General features: G+C 40.8%; 1 protein-coding gene across 7 annotated transcripts in view; it reads left to right on the top strand.

Moving 5' to 3' along the window:
* Positions 1 to 26838, top strand: part of RARB (retinoic acid receptor beta) — a 330377-nt gene that overhangs the window by 262479 nt on the left and 41060 nt on the right. For all 7 annotated transcript variants that reach the window (XM_065832337.2, XM_065832336.2, XM_071804941.1 and 4 more), the window contains one exon: positions 21550 to 21691. In XM_065832337.2, the coding sequence (XP_065688409.1) occupies positions 21550 to 21691 (142 nt within the window). The remainder of the gene's footprint in view (positions 1 to 21549; positions 21692 to 26838) is intronic.

The raw sequence follows: 26838 nt of genomic DNA, 5'->3' as shown, positions 1-26838 counted from the left end.
CAGTACTGGCATGTCTGCTCCTTTGCAGTGCTGTGGTTGTCAGAGTATGAATCGGATGCAGTAGTAAGATACACTGTACTGAAGTAAAGAGTGTCTAAAGACAAGATACACATCAGAGAAATAAAGTCTGCTAAACCATGAGTGTACGGCAATAATTAGAGATGTACATAAGGTGGATGTTATGTGTGCAAGGAAGAAGGTAGTGTGAAAAATGCTAAAGAAAAAGATATCATAGGACAGATGCTGTCATAGTTAACTTTCTTAGTTATGGTACCCTAGTGCAATATCCTTTTTTAACAATTAAAGGAAAGACCTATGATTTTCATCCTCCAAATTAAAATATTGTGTAGTGCTTAGTACAGTGAAGATACTAATGCATGCTGAAAATGTGATGGTACTATATCCATATAAATAAAGTTATTAGCATAAATTAATAAAAGGCATTTTGGTGGTTTATTTTTGTGAAATTTTATAATACTGTTTCAGATACAGTTAGCTATTTTTACTTTATCCTGTGAACCTACAACTTCTTCCATGCTACTGGCCTTTTGTAGTGACATATCATATTCCTGGGTTTGTGTCATTACGCAGAAAAACAGATGATTGGAGTCTAATTTCCCCCCTGTTTTGTAAATGTAGATACTGAAGAAATGAAAGTAACTATTTAGGCTCACCTCAGTTTTAGAATCACTTTCTGATATTGAGGTTTTTCTTGGAGATCATGTCTGTATTTTTTTCTTTTAGATGCCACAAAACTATCAAAAGTGTCTGTTAGGAAGAACTATGGTAAGAATATGCTGTAGCTGATTTCATTAAACAGGAAACCTCATCATACTCAGATGCTAACACACAAATGTTGGTGTCATTTACTCACCCACAGGTTCTCTCTGAGCCCAGATGTAATTGCAGACTGTGGCAGAAAGGTCACATGTGCCTAAGACAATTATTTTTGAAAAATATGCAAAAATACATTGTAAGGCTTTTATTGATATACTGCAAAGCATTTTCATAAATAATTAAAGCAACACCACGCTTGTCAAAATACATGAAGATGTCCCTCTTGTAAAGTGTTAGTTGTTACTCAGTGACAACAGAAAAATCGTGTTCACTTATTTGCTAATTTGCAAGATGGGGTAATTCAGCATTTAATAATAGCTGCAGTTAAAGGAAAAAAAAATAGATTAGTTACATAAAAAAACCTGTCAGTCTATGAGAAATAACGAGATTTCAAATCAGTCACTTTGGTTGGATGAGACTGCTAAAATTTGGGTTAGTTGATGCTAGCTCTTCAACAGGTTAGACTAGGATTTTGTGAATCTCTTCCACTGATTGAATCAACTTCCTTAGTAAGTGCCAGGAACTGGCAAGGAACAGAGACCGCTTAGTCAATCAGTGGTCCCTTTGGTGGACAGTCATTTACTACATTTGCTGTTGAAAGTTTTCTGAGCTTTCAGGTCAACAGAAGTGACATGGTGGTTGACAGCCAGCAACCAGTATGTGATGGCAACACCAGAGACAGCCTCAGAAACCACTGCATTGGCAGCTTCTGCTTTTTTCTCAGAAGAATATTACCCTTTTCTTTTGAGCCGCTTTGGACTGTTAGGTTTATTCTTTTCCTTGATCTTTGCTCTACACTTGCTTTCACACATTCATTTCTTGGTCCTGTACCATAAGAAGGCTGCCACCTTATACTTCCTATTTCCAGCCATTCAGGCTCCTGCCCGTACTCAAGTCTAACGTCACTCTTGGTTCCCAGTATCAGTTCTTCATGCTCCTCTTTCTCTCCTGCCTTCTTCATACAAAAATTTAGCCAGTTGCTTTGCAAATTTAAATAAGCACTGAGCATTGAGCACTGCTGCTAGGGAAGCTTTGTCTCCTGTGGATCTCTGCCTTCCAGTTGTTTAACCCACGTTTATTAGCAAGCCTGTGTTTCATTGAAGGCTTCTACTCAGTATGGAGCTGGAGTTTCATGCTGATTCTCGGGTGAATCTGGAAGCAATAATAAGGGAGAATTCATGTTACAGCCTTTCGTCTAGTTAGGAAACACAGATTTATTTCTCCTATACCTCAACACACATCTCCATGCAATTTCAAATAACTTTATGGTCTTCAACATCTGCTCATTCTATAGAAGCAAGACTAAAATATCAGCCAAATAAAGTATTAATAATATTTTACACCCCCCCACCTTGTTGCCATTTTCTCTTTCTTCACTCCTAGTTCCACCATTTCTTTCTTCACCTGATTTGCCATCTCTGTTCTGGGATGCTAAACCTTAAAGTCACTCTTTTTTTTCACCTGCATTGCACCTTCCTCTGCTCTGAGGTCCTTTTCTTAAGTCTTTTCCTTTTTCCTTTCTGATGGTTTACCTTTCCTTTCAAACTCCTGGCAGTCTTATTTCTCAAGGGAAACTCAAATGGAAAACTCTGCTCATATATTTATCTAATTAGGGTCCAATTCCTTTTGTTTTTCTATGCTGGCTCTCCCATGGTTTTCTTCTAGTTTTCTCTTTGTTTCCTTCTCCTTTGTCTTTCTGCTTTGAGCTCCAGTGAAGCTGCCATCCCAGTGATCATTAGCAGTCTCCATCTAGTGCAAAGGGACAGCTTTCTATTCTCAAGGTTTTGAGCTGATGATTGCCTTTGATTCAGCAGGCTTTCTTTCTCCTGCCTTTCAGGCGTCTTTAGATTCTCTTCCTACTTTGCTTACTGTTTATTAAATTTCTCCATAAATGGCTCTTTATCCACTTCTTGATGCTGTTCCCTGAGGTTCAGTTCTTTGGTTTTCTGTTTAAAAAGCATCACCTACTGAACTGTTTCATTGGGAGACCGATGAGGAAGGCCATGGCAATATTTTGCTCATAAAGGGTATATTTTTACAGGGGACTCTGCCTGCCAGGAGCCCTTGGAGAGCTGTGGATGGTTAATATGACTTTCTGATGCTCAGTTTGGGGAACACCTCACTGGAAATTTTATCTTCCCTAAATTGCCATCAATCCATGGATCATTTCCAAAGTTACCCCCATCTGTGACTTCTCCTCTGCTGTCTTTCCCTGGTGTGTCCTCTTGCTCACCTCACTGCTACCTTGGACATAGAGTGCATGAGACAGAACTTGCCATCCTTTCTCTGTGTGGCATCACCAACTCTTATCTCATAGCATGCAGTTTTTTCAGACATCATGCCATCATTTCTGATCTGCAGCATTGTAATTCACACACATTTTTTGTCTTTTTTCCTCTGCCTTCATTGTTAAATCATTGCTGTGGTCGTCTCATGTTGTGATTCGATTTGCCCATTCTTCTGTCCTTCCTTCGCCTTTTCCCACTCTCTCTCATACTTGGACCTTATTCTTTCAGGTACCTGGGGACAACCTCCTAACCTCCTTGGCCAAACATTTTCTTGGTATTCTAAGCACCCTTTTTTTAAGTGATCCTTCTGTCTTATTCATCACCAGAGTCTTCAGTACTGTGCCTCACTAGAAAGAATGTTCTGTGGCTTGTTTTGATACTAGGGTATCTTTTAAGGTTTTTAGGGACTGGAGTATTTAATAATATGCACATTTGAAGCACAACAGAAGGGTAGGAGCTATTTAAATTATTTTAAGCTGTGTTGTTTTCTAATTTTATAATGTTCATGCTGAAAACTTTACTTGTGATTGTAGTTTTAGAGTACCTGCATTCTGACCTTCCAAATCTGAAATCTGGAAGCATTCAGAAGACTGATACCACAACCTTTTTCTCAGTTCAGTCAGCTGAATTTAGCAGTCAGGATTTTTTTGTGTTTTAAGCTGGTTTAAAAAAAAAAATGTGGCTTTATTTCTGGGTGTTATGCTGCAAAAGGCTGATGTGCCTCATAGCCTATCAGTGGCTTTATGTTTGTATTAGAAACTCAAAACCAAACTGATCTTCACAGCGCATTTGTATTTTGTAAGAAAAATTCCAGAGAGAGTCCTATGTGTAAAACACAATATACTATTTTGTAAACTGTGTGGCATTTCAGAGGCCGATTTTGGAATCTACTTGTGTGTTTCATGACCTCAGTTAAAGACTTCTGTTTTGGTTGGTGGGGGTTTTTTTGTATGGTGGTTTTTTTTTTTCTTTCCCTGATCTCTGGGTGTTGCTAAATAGCATGGAGTCAAATTCCATACGAAATGGGCAACTTGCATTTATCTAGCTGGTACAAGTGGTTATAGGGCTGACTGACACCAAAAGCTCAGTTCTTTGGTCCTGACCTGACTCCTCGTCATTGTAATTGGGTTTGCAGAAAGGGAGACTGAGAGTAGCGAGCTGGATTCCCCGCACAATGCTGTCATTGTGTGGGCGAGGAGGAGAAGCTGGTGTTCTGGCAGCTTCAGCTGTCTCTGAAAGCCTTGTCCCTTGTTCTGGGCATGTAAAAGATGGCATTCCTCTGCTGGCAGCCCTGCCTGCATTCCTGGCTTGAATTCGGTGGGCAGCAAAGATGCCTCGGGCAGTTTCAGGAGAGAAGACAGCACAGTCTGTAAGAGGGTAGGTTTATGGTCCAGCAGTTTTGTCTGAATGATCAAGGTACCACTCTGCCTGCTGCTGATGCTAACAGACAAAAACGTAGATAAGTCTACTTCACTACCAAGTAGTCCCAGGTCAGCTTTTATCATAAAAGAAGAATAGCTTTCTTTCCATCAGAGTTTTCATATAAAATCACATCTAATGTGGGATCATTACATTAAAAGGGTAGTAACATTTAATGTATTTTCAAAGGTCTTCAGCTATGAAAATATGTCTATTTGACACCTTCCTGACTCAAATATATATGGGGTTTTTTATTGCAAAGACTTTAAGTAGTATGGAAAATAGACATTGATATAAACCTTGAAATTTGGTTCCATAATTCCGTAGGACTGAATCCTACCAAAAAAAAAAAAAAAGGAAAAATACACATAGGAGAGAAAAAGAAAAAAAAAAAAAAAGAAAAAAAAGAGAGAGAAAATGAAACAGTTTTTGCTTTGTCCAGATTTGCTGATCCACGTGTATGTTCATCTTGGGAGAAAAGCTGACATTTTGCTACAGCTTTATCTTACTTGCTTACAGATGCAGTGGGAGGATGTTCTACTACTCAACTTGTGGCCCAAAATTAGCTGCTTAACTTTGAAGACTGGGCTGTCTCTGCAGTCAGAGAGGAGCTCCTTTGATGACTGATTCCAAGCAGTTAAACTAGATCCACTCTGGGTCACCCTCCAGAGCAGCCTGTCCCCACGAGCCATTGGGTTAGGTGCCCAGAGCATGGATGTGTTAATATTCTCCATGATGTCCTGCAGGGTGATGTCCTTCTGGACACTGAAAGGGTTGGGGTTCCCCTGCTGCAGGTTATGAATCCGTGATTGGCATTAGTCATTTAGAAAATGCTACTAACAGAGAGTGGAACTGGTTTAGACTTTATTTATTAATTTGAAGTTTGATGACAAGGAAATTATGCTTTGGTCTGCAAAAAATTTTGATGAGTGGCCTAGAATATTTTGGGCGTTGTCATAGCAAAGCTTCCTTTGTGGAACAGTTTCCTTTGGGACAGATGCCTTTTTCTTTTAATAGTGCCTCTTATATCACATAAGGGCAGATTTGCATTTTCTTAGGCTGTTCTGGGATTGTAGAGGGATCTTAAGCAGCAGTTCTTTTTGATAATACCAGTCTTGCACATGTTAGCTTCTAGCTATAATGTAATTATATTTAAGCCTATATTTATGCCACTTTACTGGGAATTAAGGATCTAGACATAAAATTTTCTCAGTTACCTAACACTAAGAAATAAAAGCAAACTTCATAAAACCAGCTAAATAACATTCCATATATTGGGTTGGCTTTGTTTTCCTGGCGTGTTTTAATCACCTACAACTGCAACAAAAAGTAAGGAATGTAAAGTTGAAAGTCTGTGCACACTATGATTTGTATCGTGGAAAGAGGTGATATTGTTTGCAGCAATGCAATTGTAAAAGCTTCTATTGGTTCGAAGAAAAATATAGATCAGCTTGAGCGATCAAGCTGTATTCATCTCCATTTAAGCTGTATTAGTAAGTGACAGTGCCAGCAGCAGAGATGCATGCTGTCGTTCATATACAGCTATGAAAAATTCCTCAAATCATAGAAAATTGCTCCTAGTTTCAGCTAAATCAACAATCATTTTTTAGAAGATGAAAAATGTATTTCGAGATACATTTCTGCGTACTGTTAATGTAATCTGATCTTAAACTGTAAGCACTTTGCAGTGTAGCAACATTCAAAGCCATTTCTTTGCAGAAAGCAGTGCCATATGCAGAAAGACACTGAATGAGTTGCGACTGATTTAAACGTAGTACTGAAAATCTGGAATTTTTATATATTTTGTACTATCAGAGGAGAACTGATTGTTTTAATGCTGTCTTTGAAAGTTTAATTTTTAGAATAACCAGACCAGGAAATCCAAGCATCCCATTAAAAGCTGATAACTGTTTCAGTAAGTTCTTAATTAATTTTTCTCTTTGGAAGATGAAACTTTTGGCATATACTGAATTTATTTCGAATTTTTGAAGGATGGGGAAGCATATATTTATTGGAAGCCCACTGAGAGCAAGTAAACATGAAATAGATGGGATCAGAAAAAAAAAATATTGTCTTACCATGTATTTTAAAATCTCTTTCTGGGTTGTGTGAATGACATGAATGAAGAAAAAAAATATCGCCATCCATGACAGATAACAAAAGTGAGAATTGTGTTGCGTGTTTGAATGCCGTATTAGATTTTCAGTGCATCGGGCGCAAGTTGTGGATTATACCTTTGCTGCTGCCCTGCGCTGGGCTTCTGAAGCAGAGACAGACAAAGAGCAGCAGCATCTGTAGGGAGGTATAGCACATACATCCACAGCTAATCTGCCTCTTATCCTGCCTGTTGCCCTCATAGACCAGGGGTTCATATTAAGCTGTGAGAATAAGTGGTTTTACTAATGACTTTAATTTTTTTTCTGGCAGTGATGCTGTTGCTATAGAAGTGCAGAGATTATTCCAAATTACTGGCTAACCATGCTAAGCACGCTGCTCCAGTTATTTGTAAGCACAAGGGCTAATGTCCTGTGGAAGCAGGAACTGGAAACTACTCTCTTTATTTTGCGTAAACTGTCACATAACAACATGTAATTGTTTGACTTAAATCTTGCCCTCCCTTCTCGTACAAAATTTCTGATACCATCAGTGAAGGATTTCTCAAAAAAGAACAGCAACCTGAAAGGTTTCTGGCTGTACCAGCTACTGCTCCTCCTGCATGTTGCCATCTCCTGTGAATGGTTTGCTTGCAGCCGTCATGCTTCAGAGGTCAAAGGAGTTAACTGAGGTAGATATGGGCTTTCTCATCATACACCAGCCGGTCACCAGGCCCATGACTGTTCATGAGAGCATTTCCTCATACAGAGGTAGCCTTCGTGCCTGCTGACCTTGCATAACTTTTCAGGGTATTTTGCCAATAACCAGTCCATAACAGCTACAGTTTTTCATTATTATTATTATTAATGAACTAAAATTGTGGAGTCTTACTCTTCTGGTTATGTCTATACCTTTCTATAACCAAGAATGCTCACTGTAAACAAAGAAACTTCAAATCTACATATGTATGTATGTGTTACTATTGGAGTTGAATGATGGTTTCTCACACCAAGGTAGGTACTGAAGGGTCCTTGTAAATGTGTTTCTCACATTTCTATCCAACTTTCACCTGCTCGTAGGTGTTGTAGCTTATTAGCAGATGGCTGAGAGAGCTAAGGTCCACACCAGATCAGTAACATGCACGTGCTCTGCTACAGCTTCAACGGAAATAAGTAAATTATATGTCCGTGTTAAAGTGCTGTCTGTACAAACCATCTCATGACGTACCCGCCAGAGATGCCAGAAGCAGATGGGCTGTGATTCAGGCTGGTACGCTCTCCTCCTGAGAAGTCCCCTGGTTTGCATGCGGTAGATGCGGAGCATGTTTTTATTTTCCTCTAAGTAGGTTCTGATGGCTTTTACCTTCTTCAATTTTCTTCACTAGAGAGGAGGAAAAACCTTTTATTTTCTCATCTTGTCAATCTATTTCATAGCTCTCCATTAGTTTAAGGACCGTATGTGGCCTTTAATTATAGATGTGGAGTACAGGCTGTCCTGCGTGCACCCAGGAAGTTGTTACAGTGTAGGGAAAATTGCAGCTTTCCTCTATGTTTAATCCAACATTTTATAATGAGATCTTTAAAAGTATTGTTTGCAGAGGTAATTCAGCAGATAAGGAAATATGGATATCTAAGCAAATATCTCAGAAATAAAATACTTTGAGATTTCCTATTAATAGTAGTAGCCTACTTTTTTAATACTATGACATTTATTTATGCTTACTGAACAGCAATTATAGACATGTAAAATTACAATGAACTGACTTTCATTTTCAAACTCTGGAATTTTTTAAAAATAAACTACTTAATGAGACCTTGATACAGAAGGATATACAAGCAAATGATCTGTTGAATTCAGATTTAGGATAGCTTGCTGGAACCCACAAGAAAGTGCACTGGAAGAAAGGGGGGAAGGGTAGAATAGTTTGCCGAGTGTGGTTCTAGTTAGGAGTTGACTTTGGTGCTGGTGAGATGATTGGGATCACTGTTCTACTTTAGGCAACTTTTTAAATTGTAGTTTGTGATTTTCTTTATAAGCACTTAAAGATTCTCTGATTGGCACATCTTAGAGAAGTGAATCCAAAATTAAAAGGGTATCATAAGTGTACAAAATGGTATTATCTATTATCTAACTGTGTTCACTTGCATGTTAAGTGGCTATTCAGATGCTCTTTGTTTGCTGCTTATTTTGAATGTATTTTGAAAGATACACTTATTTCCGTTTTCTGGTTATTGTAAACCACCACCCAATTTGTAAGTGGTCAGCTTCCCAATTTGCAGAAATACTTTTATTGGCCTTGGAAAGTGACCTTCCATTGCTCTCTGTGCTTACTGACTGACCTGCTAATGGAAACAGAGATTCTTTCTAATCCTGAGTCAAGTATTCCTTTGAGGAAATTTCCTAAAGAAGTGTTTTCTTTAGCTTCTTCTGGAAGTGGAGTGCAATGGAATTTACAGCATGGATTCCAGAGCTGCTTTTCATGAAATTTCAGTCTTGAAAGTCAGGAAAGACAACTGGATGTAATTTTCAAAGATTCAGTATTTCCAGTATAGTCAGCTTTACAGGTTCTTTCTTGTGATTGTTTATTGTCTGCATTATTCTTTTTCTTCTCCCTGTAAAACTCTTGCATTTTTGAGTAGCCATTCCAAAACTCAGAAACTGCCACAGTTAAGATTATACCTGTGTGCCTATCTTTCCCTCTTTGTACGTGGATTTTGCTGTAGTCTTTAAGTATGGATACATTGTTTCTTGAGTTCCATGTAAAGGAGATACTGGTTTTGTGTCCTCCTTCCTATTTGGTATTATTCTGATTATTTCAGAGAAACTTCCCACGTACAGGAGACACTTCTAGGTGTGACATCTGTGCAGCTCAGTGCTCCATTTATAAAAACTTCTTGTAGTGTTGAAGAAGCATGCATCCAATTCTGTATTTGGTAGTTTTGGTATGCTGATATAGGAACTGTTTAACTGGTATACTGCTGCAGCTGGTTTGTCAAATATTCAGAGTCCCTGCTCATAAATTGTTCTTCCCTTTGATAATATGCAGGACTCCCCATAATTTCCACAGCTCAATTCAGGAGGCAACTGAGAAGTACAAAGTAATTTTTACGTATGATTTGGATTTCACATAGCCATGCTTAAAGTTTCTCATTTATTATATTTTGGTGGGAAAAGTTACTATGCAATAAAAACTGTATCGTAATACCTACATTTAAAGGGGAAAAGGTAACTTGTTTCTGGATCCCCTGTCTAAAATAACCGATACATAAATTACAAGGTGAGACAGCAGTTGCAACTAGTGCCAAAGATTGTAGATTTGGTTGGCTGTAAACGTGGTCAGCAATTCCACTCCAGGTATAGCACATTTCAGTGACTGCTGGGGACCCTTCCAGTGCCAGAGGGGAGAACAGGCAGCCCCCAGCCACAGCACCCAAGCATGCTCTGATCAAATGCTTACAGAGCAAGTTTGTTCCCCTTTCAGAGTCTCTTTAAAAGTGATGATTTAATGGGACCCATTACTGTCAGTTGTGGCCGGTTCTCTCTGCCTCCTCCCAGGCGAAAGCAGAGATTTATAGCTGTGGTGCAGCCACTCTGATGGGCTACTGTGCGTTCCTCCTGCTGCTGTCCTGGCTGGCTGTTCTCCAGATGGATCTTCCCCACAGGGGAGGTGTTGTCCCCATCTCCAGGGTGCTTGGCTTCCTTTGGAGCCCTGTGCACCTATAACAAATAGATATGTAGATTATTAGGTCCTTGCTTCAGAGTGCACTGTGGTCCTCATGTGCTTTCTGCTGGTCCAAAAGAGTAGCAGCACTCCAGATTTAGGCAGAGCATTTCAGAGAAAGCCCTGCAGTCCATCACTTTTTAAATGAATGCATACTACCACATTTTTACCTTTTATAACCTTTGGATCATGGATCAAGGAATTGCTCAGATGCCACTGCAAACCATCTTAACCAGTCTACATTTATCCATAGTGTTGCACAGCGACAGCTACATCTACAGAAACAAAAGCGAAAACTATTTTTTTGAAAGTAAAGAAGAAATTAGGTGAACAGAGAGATGCAATCACAGCACCGAGGAGCCAAGTGGATGAGCTAGCTAAAAAGACCTTTTATCTTATCCCAAGTCCATGTGATTTTCGTAAACTGAATGATCATCTTGTGATTATACGAGCTCTGTTCTTGAATCTGGCCATTGATAAAAGTCTGGCAGGGGAGGGAGATAACAGGAAAACATCTTGCTGAGATTTTCCTGTGTCTGATTAATCAGCCCCAGTTCATTCACTCATGTCTTAAAGGTCGTGTTTTCTCATCATCAAAGTTGCCCAGTCCCAGACTCTCCCTTGCCCCCCTGCGGCTTGGCCGAGTGAACAGTGATGCCCAACACCAGGCAAGGTGAAGGCAGCACTGCATTTGTCCTGTAAGCTACACTGCTTTTTTCAGCATCTCACCATGATTTCTGTCAGTCCTTGTACTGAGTGAGGTACATATCTCTGATTAGTGTTACCTTAAGAGTCCTTATTGCTTGGAGGAATTGGTCAGTTGAGTCGTCAGGATCTGTGCAGTTGCTCATCCCTTGCACTGGCACAGACTGCATTTCATCCACCTTCCTCAGTCAGTTTTTCCATGTGGTTGAGATCATTTTGACTGTGTGTACTTTGACTGTGTATGGGAACTGGGCAGAGGGGTATGGCCACCATCTCACTCTTGAAAATGGTGGTTTGCCAGGCTGGTCCAGCTCCAAGTCATCCCTCTGCTGTCACCTTTGGTAATGAGTTTCAGCTGCAGTGCAGAAAGGTGATTTTCCTCGACTACTGCCAGTACTGGAGAACCAGACTCACATATTTCTGGGTGTTTACTTGAACTCTGTTTTCTAGTCTCCGGGCATCTGAGTTTCACTAAACTCTTTGTTTTACAAGGTTTTAGTGAGTAGTTCTGTATTAGCAGAGTTTCTTTGTTGCTGAGTGCAGGGGAATGAAAATGCAGCATGAAGTAGTAAGTACAAGGTATTACTTGCTAGATTAGAGAGCTTCAATACAATGTATTTGTTTAGAGATCAATTTTCAAAACTAAGAGCAAAAAAAAAAAACCACATTGTGGGAAGATAATGTACCTGTGTTGATGAGCCATGCAGATGGATGCCTGAAAAATGTACCAGGAAGCATAACACTCAAGGCATCTGTTTTATTTTGGCATGTTTACGTCCATGTTATTTCTTCTGAATGCTTTTGGTTTGCTTTCTGCATTGTTTTCTTACATCATTTCATCCCTCTTTAGAAACTTCTTCTCTGCAGCACATCAGGCACATTTAGAATCATAGAATCATTTTGGTTGGAAAAGACCCTCAAGATCATCGAGTCCAACCATAACCTAACTCTAGCACTAAACCATGTCCCTGTGAACCTCGTCCATAGGCCTTTTAAACACCTCCAGGGATGGTGACTCCACCACTTCCCCTGGGCAGCCTGTTCCAGTGCCTGACAAACCATTCCGTGAAGAATTTTTTTCCTAATATCCAATCTAAAACTCTCCTGGCGCAACCTGAGGCCATTTCCTCTTGTCACATCACTTGCTACTTGGGAGAAGAGACCAACACCCTCCATGCTACAACCTCCTTTTAGGTAGTTGTAGACAGTGATAAGGTCTCCCCTCAGCCTCCTTTTCTACAGGCTGAACAGCCCCAGTTCCCTCAGCCGCTCCTCATCAGACTTGTGCTTCAGGCCCCTCAACAGCTTCATTGCTCTTCTCTGAACTCTCTCCAGCACCTCAATGTCTTTCTTAACGACGAGGGGCCCAAAACTGAACACAGTATTCAAGGTGGCGCCTCACCAGTGCTGAGTACAGGGGAACAATCACTTCTCTAGTCCTGCTGGCCACACTATTGCTGACACAAGCCAAGATGCTTTTGGCCTTTTTGGCCAACTGGGCACACTGCTGGCTCATATTCAGCCGACTGTCAATCAACACTCCTAGATACTTTTCTACTGGAAAAAAATCCTCTCAAGTTGGACAAAGGGAATAGAAATGTGCTGGGTCTTAAAAACAAATGGGAGCTGTACTGTGGCACAGCCAGAGGCAGCTCTTTGCTGGTCATCCTGGCAAGCGAGTGCTGGGCCGGGAACCACGGGCACCGGCCGGGTCCAGGCTGGGCAGCTGCACTGGCTGCAGGGGGTTGGGGAGGGAGCCGGGACAGCTGGTTGTGCACACGAACTGTGTGAGTCCCTCTGCTAGAGCAAGGGGAATTGTGCTTCAGCCAGCTTGCAGGCATCTATAAATATTTGTGGTGTAAGTTTGCATTATTATTTCAGCTGAGCTGTAAACATTTGGTTGCTCATGGTGGGTTAGAAACTAGCACCTCTATACATTTCAGACGGTGCAGAAATGCAGGGATTTTTATATTGGCTGACAATGAAAGTCCCCATGTCTCTTCTGATAAATAACTGTGGTGCCAAGTATGTGGGGGAACTCTGTGAGCCTTTGTGGTGAAGGCTGGGAGGGGAGGAGGATGCAAAGCCTGCCCGTGTGGGGAATTTCCTTAGAGCGTGCACATACCTTCTTTCTCCTGTGCAGGTTTGTGTTTGAGCTTGCCCTTTCCTCTTCACATGTTTCCATCTCTGCCAGAGGCTAAATGAAGAGGCTAATTTGAGAGACTCCTACAAGTAATTGCAGCATGGTAATTACATAGCTAACATGAGTCTTTTCCTTGTCCTGCCTGCTGCAGGAATCTGCGTGTCAAGACATGGATATAGCTTGGCAGGGATTTTTTTTGTTTGTTGTACTACTTTGTTAGCGTAGCTGCTGCTTAGTATCTTTCTTTTGTAGTTCTGTGCAAAAAAATCCCATGTATGTCTAGTAAAATTATTATAAAATTGTCCTTGGTAGATGGTCCTCCCTGTTTCCACCACCAAAAACCCAATGCGTAAAATCAGAGACCCAAATTAAGTGTGTGAACCAAAATCAGTCTTACATTTGGGGGATAACATTTTGGAAAGTCTTTCCTGGTGCTGTGCTCCCGTGCAAGAGAGCAGCTACCTAAATGGTTTGGAAAAGTGTCATTCTTTACGAAGAAATACTGCGCTTAATTAATTCTTGCTCCTGGGAGGTCAACCTGGGGCACTCATTATTGTCTTAATTGGTGGTATAAATCCTGAGGCACTGGAGGGGAAGAGAGGAAAAAAATGATGAGCAGTTAACAACATATAGCCTTTTGGATAAGTGCTAGCCAGTTGTACAACCATCCTAGTGACATATTATGGTTTTATTGGGTTATAGGTCTGGTCCTCCACAAATTAGGTTAAAGGGAATTGATTTGCATAAACAAAAATATAACAAAATAGCAAAAAGGAATTATTCATTCCTGAGTTCTCCATTAAACTCTGTGAAAGAACTCAGTGTGCTGCAACTCAGAAGAGCGTTTCTTTGATCTCCTGTTATTCGTATTAAATTATATTCATTACTTTTCCCATCTGGAGTTTCCTAGCAGGCCAAAAATCATCCTACAGACATTACTGAAAGGAAGTTAACTGTAACTTTTTAATTGTATACATTTCATCTCCTTTTTTTTTTTAATTTGAAGAAAGCAGATGGAAGTGCATACCAGCGCCTTCCTTTCTGCTTAAATTACTCAAGTGGAGAAGCAGAAAATCTCAGCCGTTCTTTCGCCTCACATATTGTTTCAAGGTGATGACTGTTCTGTCTGGAGATTTTGACATGTTTGCTAAAAAGGTCAGGAGTTCAGTGAAAATGGGAATTGTGGAGAAATCCATGTGTAGTCTAGGGATGCTATGGTACACTTGCTGGAGAAATCTGGTTGCTGCAGATTTGCAACCAAATGAACGCATCTCCCCTCTTTCATTAGTAGCTGCCTCTCGGCCAGCTGGCCAGTGGAAGAGTTTCAAACTCCCCAGGAGAAAAAAACAAGAAAATCAATGTTTTGATGTTTGGGGCATGTTTTTAAATATCAGGCCAAGGTTTATGGAATCAGAAAATGTATTGGCATGGAGCATCATGAAAAACAGGTTTCGTTTCCAGCCTCACTGGTGGCTAATAGCTAATTGGCGTTAGTAGCTCCATGAATAATTTCCTTCAAGCTCTTTCATAATTTTTTTTCCTTGCTCTCTGAGGCCCACAGGATTTTTTCACCTTAGAAACTATTAGGATTTATCAAGTGTGGCCTGCCCGTCTTTGCTGGAGAATTTCTTGCAGTTGCTGATGAGCATCCCCGTTTTGGTAGCGTAGGGAGGGGTGACACCTTCCTCATCTGCCTGTCCCTGGCCTCTCAGCCTTTTGCTCTTTGCAAGAAGTGAGAAGACTCTGAAACCTTTCAAGCTTTTCCGTTTTTCCTCTTAGTGGGTTATTCTTAGGTCCACATGTCTGTATTCCCGTATGCGAGACGCGGGATAACACCTGCTTATTTTTGTGAAGTGTTTTGAGTTCTGTTGATTTTCAAACAAACGAACCAAACAAAACTGGTTTCAATAACGAATTTGTTTTTCTTCAGCTGTGGAAGGTTATGGCTGCTCTTCATCTGCAGAATAAATGGCTAGATGAGATGAAATGTGGAAATAACGGCAATGACGGACAAACCCAGAGCACTTACCAAGGCAGGCGGGTGCCCAGCCCCTCTGCTGCGGGCAGCTGGCATCTCTGGGTGCTCTCCACAAGCTATTGACATTTAACAGCGTTTATTCATTTGTTTTTGCAAAGATGTGCCTGTCCTGCCCTGACATACATCATCAGTGCAATTTTCCTGCTTCCTGGCAGCGAGCCTTCCTCTACTTATTGTTGTAGCTGCTTCCATTTTGTGCCGGCGGTGGTTTCCAGCCACAATGTCAGACAATTAATTTGTTTATTCTGCAAGCTGTGACCTCTAAAGCGTGATAGACAGTGCAGACATCCCGGAAAAGTGCTGCGCAACTGGGAATGCACTCATTTTAGCTTCCTTTTAGATAGCTACTTTGGCAGCTTTCATTACTTGTGGGGTCTCATGTTCTGGCTGCAGCCATTTTACAGCGTCTTTTACACTATACTGAATCACTTAACAGCATATGTTGCAGCTTTTAGGTCTTTTATAAGCCTTTCTATGCAGCTCCTTTTGTGGGATTGTACGTTATCAAGGCCTTCCAGAGAAAATATCCCTGGTTAACAATCAAAAATGGTTTCTCTCTACCCTAACCTGACCACCAATCCTACCGGGACTTCGTGAGGAAGGGTTTGTTTTGGTCCTCGAATGCTACCACCTATAGTAAAGGTACTGCAGACCACATTCACTTCTTGAACATAGCTGGGCGATTCCCTGGACACAGAACAAAGTGCAGATCTCATCACCGAGAGAGCACTTAAACGTCTCTGATGTTCCAGCGCGAGTAGGAACAGGTTCCTTCCCTTGCAAGCCTATGTTTTACAGGGTTAGCAAAGATAGAAAAGAAGCTGTGCGTCACAAACAGATTTGTTTTGTAGGAAGGGTATGGATGTGTTTTATAGGAAGGGTATGTATTTGTACAGCACCTCTTTCAGAATAAGGCAAATGGCAGAGGTTTCAGATATGTTGTGGGCTAGATTTTCTTTTTTGTTGTTAATCGTTTTTATCTTTCCCTTCAGAGCTCAGTCAGTCATAGTTTATAAATTACAAACCATACTGTAGAAAAGTCTTCTCTACTCCTTTGTTTCTCTTATGATAAAGTAGCAATACACTTCACTCAGAAGCTTATTTTGCAAATTTACAAAAGAATGGCCTCTAAATCTGCAGGAGTTGTAGCTGGCGGCCTGTGTTTGTGGGTAGTCAAACTGAACCAGATGAACCGAGTAGGCTGTTCAAACAGATGGAGGTCGCAGTAGCCCTTCTCTGCTGATGACCCTGTACCTGGCTTGCAGTGCAGCTTCTCAACTTGTAAGCCAACTGCGTCTGCAGATAAGATTTGGCATGCCCTTTGCTGGCAAAATATTTGTAAGACTTTTTTGAGATCAAATGATCCCTCTCTCCATGTGATGTGCATAGTTTGAGCTCTAAATCATCTGATTTGCCAAAATCAGCTGGACAGTGAAGGAAAGGGAGTTGTACAGATTCTCTACCAGATATGTAAGGGTAGCAGTTCATGCTAACAGGTCTGTAAGACTTCATAAGCTTAAACACTTAACAATATCTTGAGGACTCATCCTTAATGACCTGCTTTGTATTCAGATAATTAGTGGCATAATGGCTTTCATAATATTACTGGAATAGTTAATATTTTCTGTAGGCACTGCTGCTCTTCACTGAGGTCTCTAATTTTGACAAACTACCAGGCGAATACTACAAAAGTAAGTGTGACTGGAATGAGCTGGGTTTTTTTGGCATTGTGTTGAAGTTATTGTAGATTGACTAAATAGGTTGTTTAGTTCTAAGTAACAGACCTAGTAAACTGGGTTTATTTGCTACTTAATGCATATGGTTTCATGTATCGGTCTCTGCTTTCAGTGCAGCAGATAAGATATCAACACAATTAAAAGTGAAAAATAATCTGTCTGCTCTGCCAGTGGTGGATGCTCAGAGAACACACGCTGATACAATAGATTTCTGAATAATTTATACTCAGCATTTTTTCCTTGCACTCGGTAAATGAGGACGCCTAATGTGGCATGGTCAGAGTGATACTCTATCTGTCATCCATTAAGATAACAAGATTGGTGGGCCTGGGAGGAGCGTGGCGTGGTGCGCCGAAAAGATGAGATTAACAATTGAAACGTTTGTCTGAAATGCTTTGTGTAAAGAATGCCAATAAAAGGAGCTCAGAAGGATGGAATTAATTCATAAGTGTGATTTCTGCAAAGCCTTGTTTGTCTTCGCTAAAATAAAAACACAAGATCCGTGTTGCTTTCAAAAGCTGTGGATGAAAGGAATATTAGAGCAAATCACTGTTCTTGATAGGTCTTCAGTAGTTTTCTCTACTTTAAATTCAAGTACTTTGTAGGTGCTATCGAAAACAATTATGTATGACAGTAATGTTTTATGTCTCACAGAATGGGGTTTTTTAATCTATTCATAAGGCATTGTAATTTCAAAAAAAGACTCATTTGTGCTTGTTTTTTGGCACAGGAGTGTCTCATCTCCCATCACAGGGTGTTAATTTGGATGAGATGCCAAAATATTTGTATCAGAAATCGCTCACGTAAATATTCAGCCAAACAGACTCCTTTTGAGGTGAATGGATTACAGTAAGTAGTAGCTTTATTTTCCAAAAGTCAGGAGGCGCCTGAAGTTGATTAATCTATAAGCAGTGGTGGTTTGCTGTCTCTGAAGTTTCTGATAACTTCTTAAGGTTAAGTCGCATTCAGAGTTTCTTAGTTTTTGAAGAAACTGTTGGGGTTGTGAGATCAGATGGAAGTAATTTGACAAAAAGCACTTGGTGGAAAGAATAAGGCTTGCTTCTATCTTGGTTATTTTTAGTAAACTGGCCAGTCTGATATACCTGTGCTATCTGGAACCCAGCCTTGGAATGGTTTAAATGTGCTTTTCTGTTTAACTGGGCAGCAAGTGCCCACTCTGCCCACTGCTGTGTCCTGCAGGGTTTCCTCTCGCCTCAGAGCTGCTGGTAAGAAAAGCAGGTGAAGTCTGGATGCCCACAGAGGGATAACACAGGACACTGCCTGGCTTTTTAGCCCAGTGTCAGATTTTGGAACCATTTCTGGGCATGACCCTGCTTGCAGTGCCTCCTAAAATTTGTGGCTGCCCAGTGTGAGGCTTGTGGAGGCAGGTGGCCAAACCAAGCCCCAGCACCTAGAATTTGCTCTTCGCCTGCCGATGCTCGAACTCCTGTCACCCCCACAATAATGGCTTTGGTTTGGGGTTTATATGCAAAGAAACTGAATAATATTTATAATCCAGACATTGTTCTTACTGCCTGTCCAGAGGAAATATTACAGATCAGATCTTTTCAGTGGCATATTGCTAACATTTTGAAATGAATTTGCCACAAATCTTAGTAGAAATAGTATCTCAGTGTTGTCTTAGGGAAGAGTACTTGGGGAGTGGGCGCTAGCATGCTGTTGAGAAAAAGATTCTTCATTTTGAGCAGGACCACATTATACCTTTTTTCACCTGAATATTTCACGTAAACAAATTAATTTTTATTTCTGTTTCATGAGTAACTCTGGGACGAAAATCAAATACAGGTGTCAAAAGTTAGTTTATAAAACAGTCTAAGATTCTAAAATTAATATCCTCATCTGTAGCTTTCACTGTGTGTAGGAAGATATTGCCTGAGGAGGTTAGGGTGTTGAAGAAACAGTCTTCATTTTGACCTGGAGATCTGCTTTTTTTAAGTTTGCTCTTCTTAAACCTTTTGTATTAGCAATGAGTTAATGAATGCTTTACACTTGCTGTCTGCAGAAGCTGGATCACCTTTTTCTGTTGGGCTGTGTGGTCAGCTTCCTATGATAAAGACTGAGACAGCCTCCTCTGCTTTCCTTCCTGATGGGCTGTAATTAAACCCTGGGTTAAAAGGACACAGAACCTACGTCTAAGTGTCAGAACTTATCAGTCACTGGGTGCCGTGAGCCACTGTTTATATTTTGGTGAAGTACAGGTATATTTGGAGGAGGCTGTTTGCTCTTTTCCCTGTATTGGGTGACACTTTTGAAGCTCATATTTTGTTCCAAGTGGTGCCCGTGTCAGCAAACCAGAAGTCTCTTGAGCGTGGATACACGGCAACCTCTGCCCCCAGGCATGTGAAGGCAAAGAGGAGGATTTGGGGGCTGGTTTGGTTTTGTTTTGTGTTTTAAATTGCTCCAGTTGTTCAGGGTGGTGAGACAGCTGCTGCCTGAGAAGGTTGTTTTTGTTAGTTTGGGCTGTTTTGTTTGCTGCCCTGTCAGCCTGGTGGTAAGAGAGTGATTCTCTCAGTGACTGTGGGTGTTAATTTACATGCGGCGCTGGATGAGGCCAGGGTGGCTGCACGGGAGGCCACCAGTCCTGACTTCCCCTGCCTCTTTCCAAATGAAAAGTGGTGACTGAATAAGCCGTACAGAGACCCTTGAACCAGCACAGCTCACACTTTCTGTCTGTTGAATTAAACCAAAATAGATGCCACAGACTCCTCAGTTCTAGTTAGCATCGTCAGCAATTGCCACAGAGCTGGGCATCGCAATTAAGGAATTATCAAAGCAAGAAAGTGACTGTTACCATAAATGTTCTTCTTGGCAAGTAAACAAACATATACACACTTGCCATACTTTCCATTGCAAAGATTGAAGCAATGTTAATGGTCAAAAGTGTGGAATATAACAAAGCAGTGTTACTAATAACTTAAAAGGTTTTAATTCTCTAAACAGATATATTGAAATTCTTCTTCTGTGTCTGGTAGCATTAAGAAAAGAAAGGAGTGAGGAGTTTTTATTTAGCTCTTAGATGGTATTATTAAGTATCTTCTAAATCAGAGGAGCTGACTTCAGGATGAGGCTTGCCTGTGCAAGATCTGCAGAAGACTATTGCCAAGGGTTACGTGATTAAGGAGGCATTTTTCAATTCTGAGTGAATTTGAGGTATTTTCATAACGTTAGCATCTATCGCATGTTGGGTGTGCAAGGAATTTATGACCAGCCCTTACTGGCTGTGCCCACCCTACCACTCCCTGATCATATGGCCAGAAACTCTCCCAGTTAACTCTGAACGATAGGGTTTTTTAGGCTTTTGAGCTACTTGCATATCTCTGAGTGCTTCTAGGAGAGCAAATTTTATAGCTTAACCATGATTGCACCTTTAGGCAAATGCGTTATGGGCACAGAGCTATCATCTGTGGCACCAAATTTACCGCTGCCCTGTAGGGTGTAAACATGTGGCTGGCCTAAGAGTTTTAACCTCTCAAGCCCTGCAAGAAATATTACATTTTGAACTATTCTGCTATAATTCTGTGATCGTGACTGAAATTTGACCCTGGTGCTTGCTGAAACGATTTTCAAAATCTGAGTGAGAAGGTAAAATAGTGCTGTCAAATTTCCAAATGTCTGTTGCAGAAATACTTTCACTGAATATCTGTGGGTTGACCTCCGAAATGTTTAAAGCAATCATCTTTTTTTTTTTTTTAACTTTTTTTCTTCATTATTATATCATATTATCTAAAGCTTCTGTTTTAGTGCAGATAAAGAAATCAACTTATTTTTTGCCTTTTTTTCTGTGCCAGCTAACCTTGCCATTTATGGCTGTTTTTCTCTCTTTTACTTGCTGAAGGACAAATCCAGTCCAATGGTGTTCCTTAAGTATAAACCAGACCTCTAGTTCTCTTTAATTTATGTTCCAGATCATTGTAATTACTTGATTATTTTCACAGCTGTATCTGAATAAGAAAAAAAATGCTGTAATTGGCAACTTTTACAAGTTCACAACTCAGTAACCTGGTGCTGGAACTCTTCCACCTGCAGAAGCCTCATTAATTGCTGTAGGAGTTCCAGCAGCTAAGAGACCTGGCTTTCAAATTATTTCTGTTTTTACGTGCAGCCTTCAAACTAGAGAATCTCTGCAGTAACAAAAATAGACAGGACCTTTAGGCTGAGAGAGGATGTCAGTTGTTGGATGAGTGTTTGAGTTCCAAGTGGATCTGTTAGGAAGGCCTTTTTTTACCCAACTCATTACTATATCCATGAGCCCAAACCGTTTTTATTTGGGCTTTTTTTGTAAAATCTAGGTCTTCATTTCCTGTTACTAGTTCTAGTTTTGTTTATTTTGGCTGTAGGTTGCATTATTTAATTAGTTTTTATTTAAGAGATGCATCTTATGTTGCAAGATACAGTACTAAATTACAATAAGACTGAGTCTTTAAAGATGCCATGCTCCAGCCATAACTTTGAATTTATTTTGTTATTTTAAAACTATGTTAGTGCCTGTCTCTAAGGGTTGTGGGAAGCTCAAAAATTTATTTGATTTCTTTCTTTCTTGATTTCAGGGCTTTTTCCGCAGGAGTATCCAGAAGAACATGGTTTACACATGTCACAGAGATAAAAACTGTGTTATCAATAAAGTTACCAGAAATCGCTGCCAGTACTGCAGGCTACAGAAGTGCTTTGAAGTGGGAATGTCCAAAGAATGTAAGTTGTCTTCAGAAGCGATTTATTGTTTGTCATATCCTATGTATACGTAACAATCCAAAGGGAGAAAAATATTAGGCAATTATGTGATTGAAGCCAGTATCTGCATTCATATGTAAGGAACAGGGTATGGATTTTATACACAGCTTCAGACCTAAACTTTACAAACTTCCGAGTCCTTAACTTTGCAGCCTAAATGCCATCAGTTAAGAACCTGTAGTGCAGTGCGTTACCTGCGCAGTGCGGCCACCCTGCGCAGATGTGAGAACTCCCAAGTGGGTAATTTCACCAGGTTTCCTGAAAGAACAAACCCACACATACTTACTTTAAGATTGGATTATCTCTCATCTGCTCCAGAAATGTCTTTTTGGGGCAAGGGAGTAAGGGGAACAGAATTGGCTTCCTAAGCTCAGTTTCAGTCCTCCCACTACCCTGCAGAATGGCTTGTGGCTTTGCTGGGCTTGCTATCAGCCCAGGCTGTCATTTCACAAGGGCTTCCCAATGGTGCAGTTAGAATCATAGAATCATTTTTGTTGGCAAAGACCTTTAAGATTGTCGAGTCCAACCATTAACCTAACACTGTCAAGTCCACCTCTAAATCGTGTCCCTAAGAAGCTCATCTACATGTCTTTTAAACACCTTCAGGGATGGTGACTCCACTACTTCCCTGGGCAGCCTGTTCCAATGCCTGACAACCCTTTCTGTGAAGAAATTTTCCTCATATCTAATGTAAACCTCCCCTTGCGCAGCTTCAGGCCATGTCCTCTTGTCCTCCAGCCTTCTTCAACTTTGCACCTTTTCTCTCATGTCACTGCAGGTGCCAGAGGTCCTTCTTTCAGTGGTAGTGCCAGTTTGTTCCATTTTGCAAAGCCAATGGTACAGCAGCCTTGAGTCTTCTGTTCTTACAACAAGCTGACAAAGTGCATAAAAAACCCAAAGGGTTTTCCTCTCCCTTCTTTTCTAGAAATCTCTGATTTGCCCTTTAAATTAAAAAAATTTTAAAAAGTAAAATATTTAGGTAGAAATATGTCGTTTTTCTCCTTTTTCAGTTTATTGATTTACCTGTCAAGCATGAAAATTCAGCTAAAAAAGCCATTCTCAAATCCCTATGGGGTAATGCTTCTGAAACTTTCTCATTTTTGATTGGAGTGATTGCAATGGCAAAAAAGTCTTTGGTGTAGTGATTTGTTTGATTGTTGAGGGTATTTACTTCTATCAGCGATGTTCCTGATTTCAATAGGTCAATTCCACTAATAAACATGACAGAAATTTGTAGTGTGTGCATAAGAGAAGGGGAGGAAATTGCCCCAAACCACTTCTTTACTTTAATTCACCCACAGGAGTTTCTTGGAGAGACAATAAGACCAGAGGGGAAAAAAATAGTGACACCAATGAGACATTTATAATTGAACTATGACTTAAATTAGTTCTCATCCTCAGCATTTCTCCTTCCTGAATTGTGTGGGACTTCCCAGAAGTTCCCTTCTCTGTGCTTGGGCAGGAGCTGGAGGGGTCCCAAAGTCACACTGGTCCCTCCTGTTTGCATCCTTTTTTTTCTGTCCCAGCCTCTCTTTCCTCTCTTCCTAGAGGAAGAGTGTGGAGGAGGAGAGGAAGAACCAAGTACATATTTAGAACCACCTTGCAGTGTTTCCAGCTCCTTTTTATGGAAATCTGAAATTATTGTTGTTGAAAAGGGCCAATGTCAAATTTCAAGCAATCAGGGGAGCTAGGAGGTTTTAGGATTTCCATTATTGCACTGTCCTTGTTGGATTTTCTAGTTTCCTTGTGTGCCTGAAGTGCACTTCTCTGTAATTATGTATAGATTTTCTGGAGTGGAGACCATGATGGGAGTAAGGGAGCAGGCAGGCTAAATACAAAGACACACAAAGATCTAAGATTGAATGAAGAGAATTTTATTGATAGGTATTTGACTGCATATGTATCTGTGCACATGAAGCTTTTTTCTTGATAAAAAACATGTGATGCAATTTGGAAGGGAAGAGAAAACACTTTTCTCACCTGAGAGCTTGTTGGTCTTGAATTCTTAAGGATTTTATTGCTGATGTGAAGTAGTAATCTTATTAAATGCTGTAACGTCACATCAGACTAGGTTTTGGAAATACCAGCAGTATTTCTAACAAGTTAATCAAAGTTACTTGGGGTAAAGTATAAAGACTTACTGCCTTTTAGGTGATGGATTGTTTTCCCCAGAAGGGTAGCTGGAGCTTTTCCAGCCAGAATTAAGGTTTTGCTCTGCCTGTTTCCTTGGGCAGAGAGAAATGGCCCTTTGGCAGTTGCCTTTATCTCAAACCACTACAGGCACTGAAGGGGGAATAACAGGTTGGAGAGGGAACAGAGGATACTGGGGAGAAGCAAGGGATGTCCTCTGGCTGCACTTCTGTAGAAGGCATTTGCAAAGCAATAGAGGAATTATTTTAAATGTCATCAGTTTGAATGCAGTTTGTCTTGTCTTCTGGGTTTAAGAATTAAGTCTGAAGCTATTCCATGTTACCTCTTCATAAACAGGAGTTTTTCATCTCTTTACAAGATTTGAAAAACTCTTATCTGACCTTCTTTCATACATATCTCCAGGTTTCAAGTCCATTTCTTTAGAAGTTTGTGTAAACAAAGGCACATTTGTCAGTGAGCTTTGTCTTACCAGACAGAGGTTTTTCTTTTACCCCAGTACCTTATTCACATTTTGGTTTTCTGTCTTCTTACAATTCTGTTACCTTGTAATGTGAAAGCTATGAACAAAGGACAGAAAAAAGTATCAGAGAAATCTCAGAGGGAAACAAGCCTACAATGCTCAAAACAGTCCCAAATGGGGAAAGTAGTGGTGGTGGGCAGCTGCAAATAGGAACCCCAAGGTCTGTTCCCAGGAGGTAAGGAGGAGTAAATGCAGAGTTTCAGTATACAGAACAATGTGTGCTTAAATGCTACAGTCCTGTGTTTATTTGTTCTGCCTTTAAAGGGCATGCAAAAGTACTTGCATATGTGACTCCTTTTGAGCTTAATGAGAGTTACACACAAACATCAGAGATGAGAACTGGCTGCCTAGCCTGTGTGATAAGGAAGGTTTTAAGAATGCTGGTACGGTGTTTTGGAAGAGAAGATGTACTGGGCATTTCTTCTATGCTTTTATCTTGTTTTAGAGAATGAAGTGAGAAGATGAAGGAATGCACCAAATTTGCATTTCTTTATAGGTTGTTTTGTTTGTGTAGGGAAAAAAAAGTTATCTTCAACCCCATGTTTGTCCTGAGATCTGATCAGGAGAGGTCAATAACAAAACTGCCTCCAAGGCAGGAGTGGAGCTATTTGCCTTGTGATAATATCTGCAGGACCTGCTGAAACTGGATCCCACTAGTGTTGGGACTGTCTTTCGTTGTGCAGTCCCTGTTGCAAAAAAAGTGTGTGCTCCAAATAGACAAGACAAAGGGTGTGAGGTGAAACGGCTTAATGATGACTGTCCTGTCATCCTACAACAGGGCAAAACACAGTTTGAACTAAAGCCTTGCCTGTCTTTCATCAGATCGCCTTCCTTCAGAAACCGCTGAGCTTGTGTCCCTGCAACCTGAGCTGCAGCTCTTGGCGTGACAGCCCTGAGACAGCCCCGCCACCAGCACCGCATCAGATTTTGGGTTCACTCTGTGGCTGTCCCACCTCACTTCATGCATTGAGTGCTCAGGAGTGTGTGCATGCAGCTGAGGCTCTGATCCCCACTCCAGACCATCTTTCTTACCCTTGCAGCCTGTTAATTTTTTTAATTAACATGTCGAGACAAATGGTGATCCCACAGGGCTATTTGTTTTTTGTTGCTGCTGAAGTGAGAAGGCTACTAAGGCTGACAGAGGCTCATTATGTGATGGAGAGCCTTAGGAAACTAACCTTTGCCCTTCTATTACGTGATCTCTAAGCTGATGTTGAAGCACCATCCTTGGCCTGACCTCAGGTGTCAGCCAGAAGCGCCCTGTTGCCTGGATGCACGGACCTGAGTCCTCGGGAGCCGGCGAGGGGTCACGCGTACGGCGCTGCCCCCCACAATTAGGCGAAAACGTGGGGAGCCAGAAAAAACTCTCCAGCAATAATGGACTCTTTCAAGCAGGATGCTGGAACATATGCTGCATAAGGTGAAGCCCACCCTTAAAGAAAACCTAAGCTGCATTTATGGCAGGGAACAAGGGGGAAGAAAATGGAGCTTCCTTCTGCCATAACTGCTCTCTTAGCCCAGCAGCTCTTCCACCTCCATCCTGCCTGTGTTAAAAAATTTGCTGGCTGCAAGGACTGTCACTGTGCTTGGTAATCTGCAAGGTGCCCCTCAGACACGCACCCAGCCCGCATACTGGGGTGTGATGTAGAGGAACCCTCTGTGCTGGCATAAACCTCATCTGCAGTGCGCTCTAACAGAGCAAAATTATGTTTATAAAGGCATGGAATTATTGTTCCAGATTGCTTCAGTGCACTGAAGCAATGTTGAGATTTGTAAATCTGCTTACAATTAACCTCCCTGGAGGGAGGGAAGGAGGAAGGGAGGGAATGCAAGGGAATTACCATGAAGTGGAGAGAATCCAGTTTTTGTGCTCCGTATATGTTGGGTTTTTTTAGACTTGCACAGAAATGTCTGTTACTCTTTGTCACAAACTTCGAAGTCTTATAATATTTAAATGTTTGTGCTTCTCCAAACATATGATTCCATTCTGCTGCTATACAATGGAATGAATTGGTTTAGTTATGTTGATTCTAGTTTAAATTAGCAAGCAGGAAGCATCAGCTTGAAGAACTGTCATGTTTGCGATTTTTCATTTTGTTTCAGACTCCTTAGTGAGGTGCAATTCGGTCTCCAGTGAATGGTTAAGTGGAGGGCTGGTCTTTGTAGTTGTGTTTGAGAAGTTCATGCAGATTCCACTGATGTAGTTCTAAAGCAAATTAATTAGAATGCGTGAAATCTTTGTTTAGGCACTTTTAGTCAGAACTAAAGGGGGCTTTTATTCTTTTTAGCCGGTAGAAAGCACTGGATGTAAGAATTGCTTTTGCTTTGCTATGGGCTAGATTTTTAACTAGATACCTAAATACCACACAGTGGCTGGAGGCTTTTTCACAAATTCCAGCGTGGTTGCCTTGCTTGCTAAGTCCTGACTCGCTTTGCT

This window comes from Patagioenas fasciata, chromosome 2, assembly GCF_037038585.1.
Source record: "Patagioenas fasciata isolate bPatFas1 chromosome 2, bPatFas1.hap1, whole genome shotgun sequence".
Taxonomy (NCBI): domain Eukaryota; kingdom Metazoa; phylum Chordata; class Aves; order Columbiformes; family Columbidae; genus Patagioenas; species Patagioenas fasciata.
Note: the sequence above shows the minus strand (reverse complement) of the source record. Positions and strands in the feature narration are given on the sequence as shown.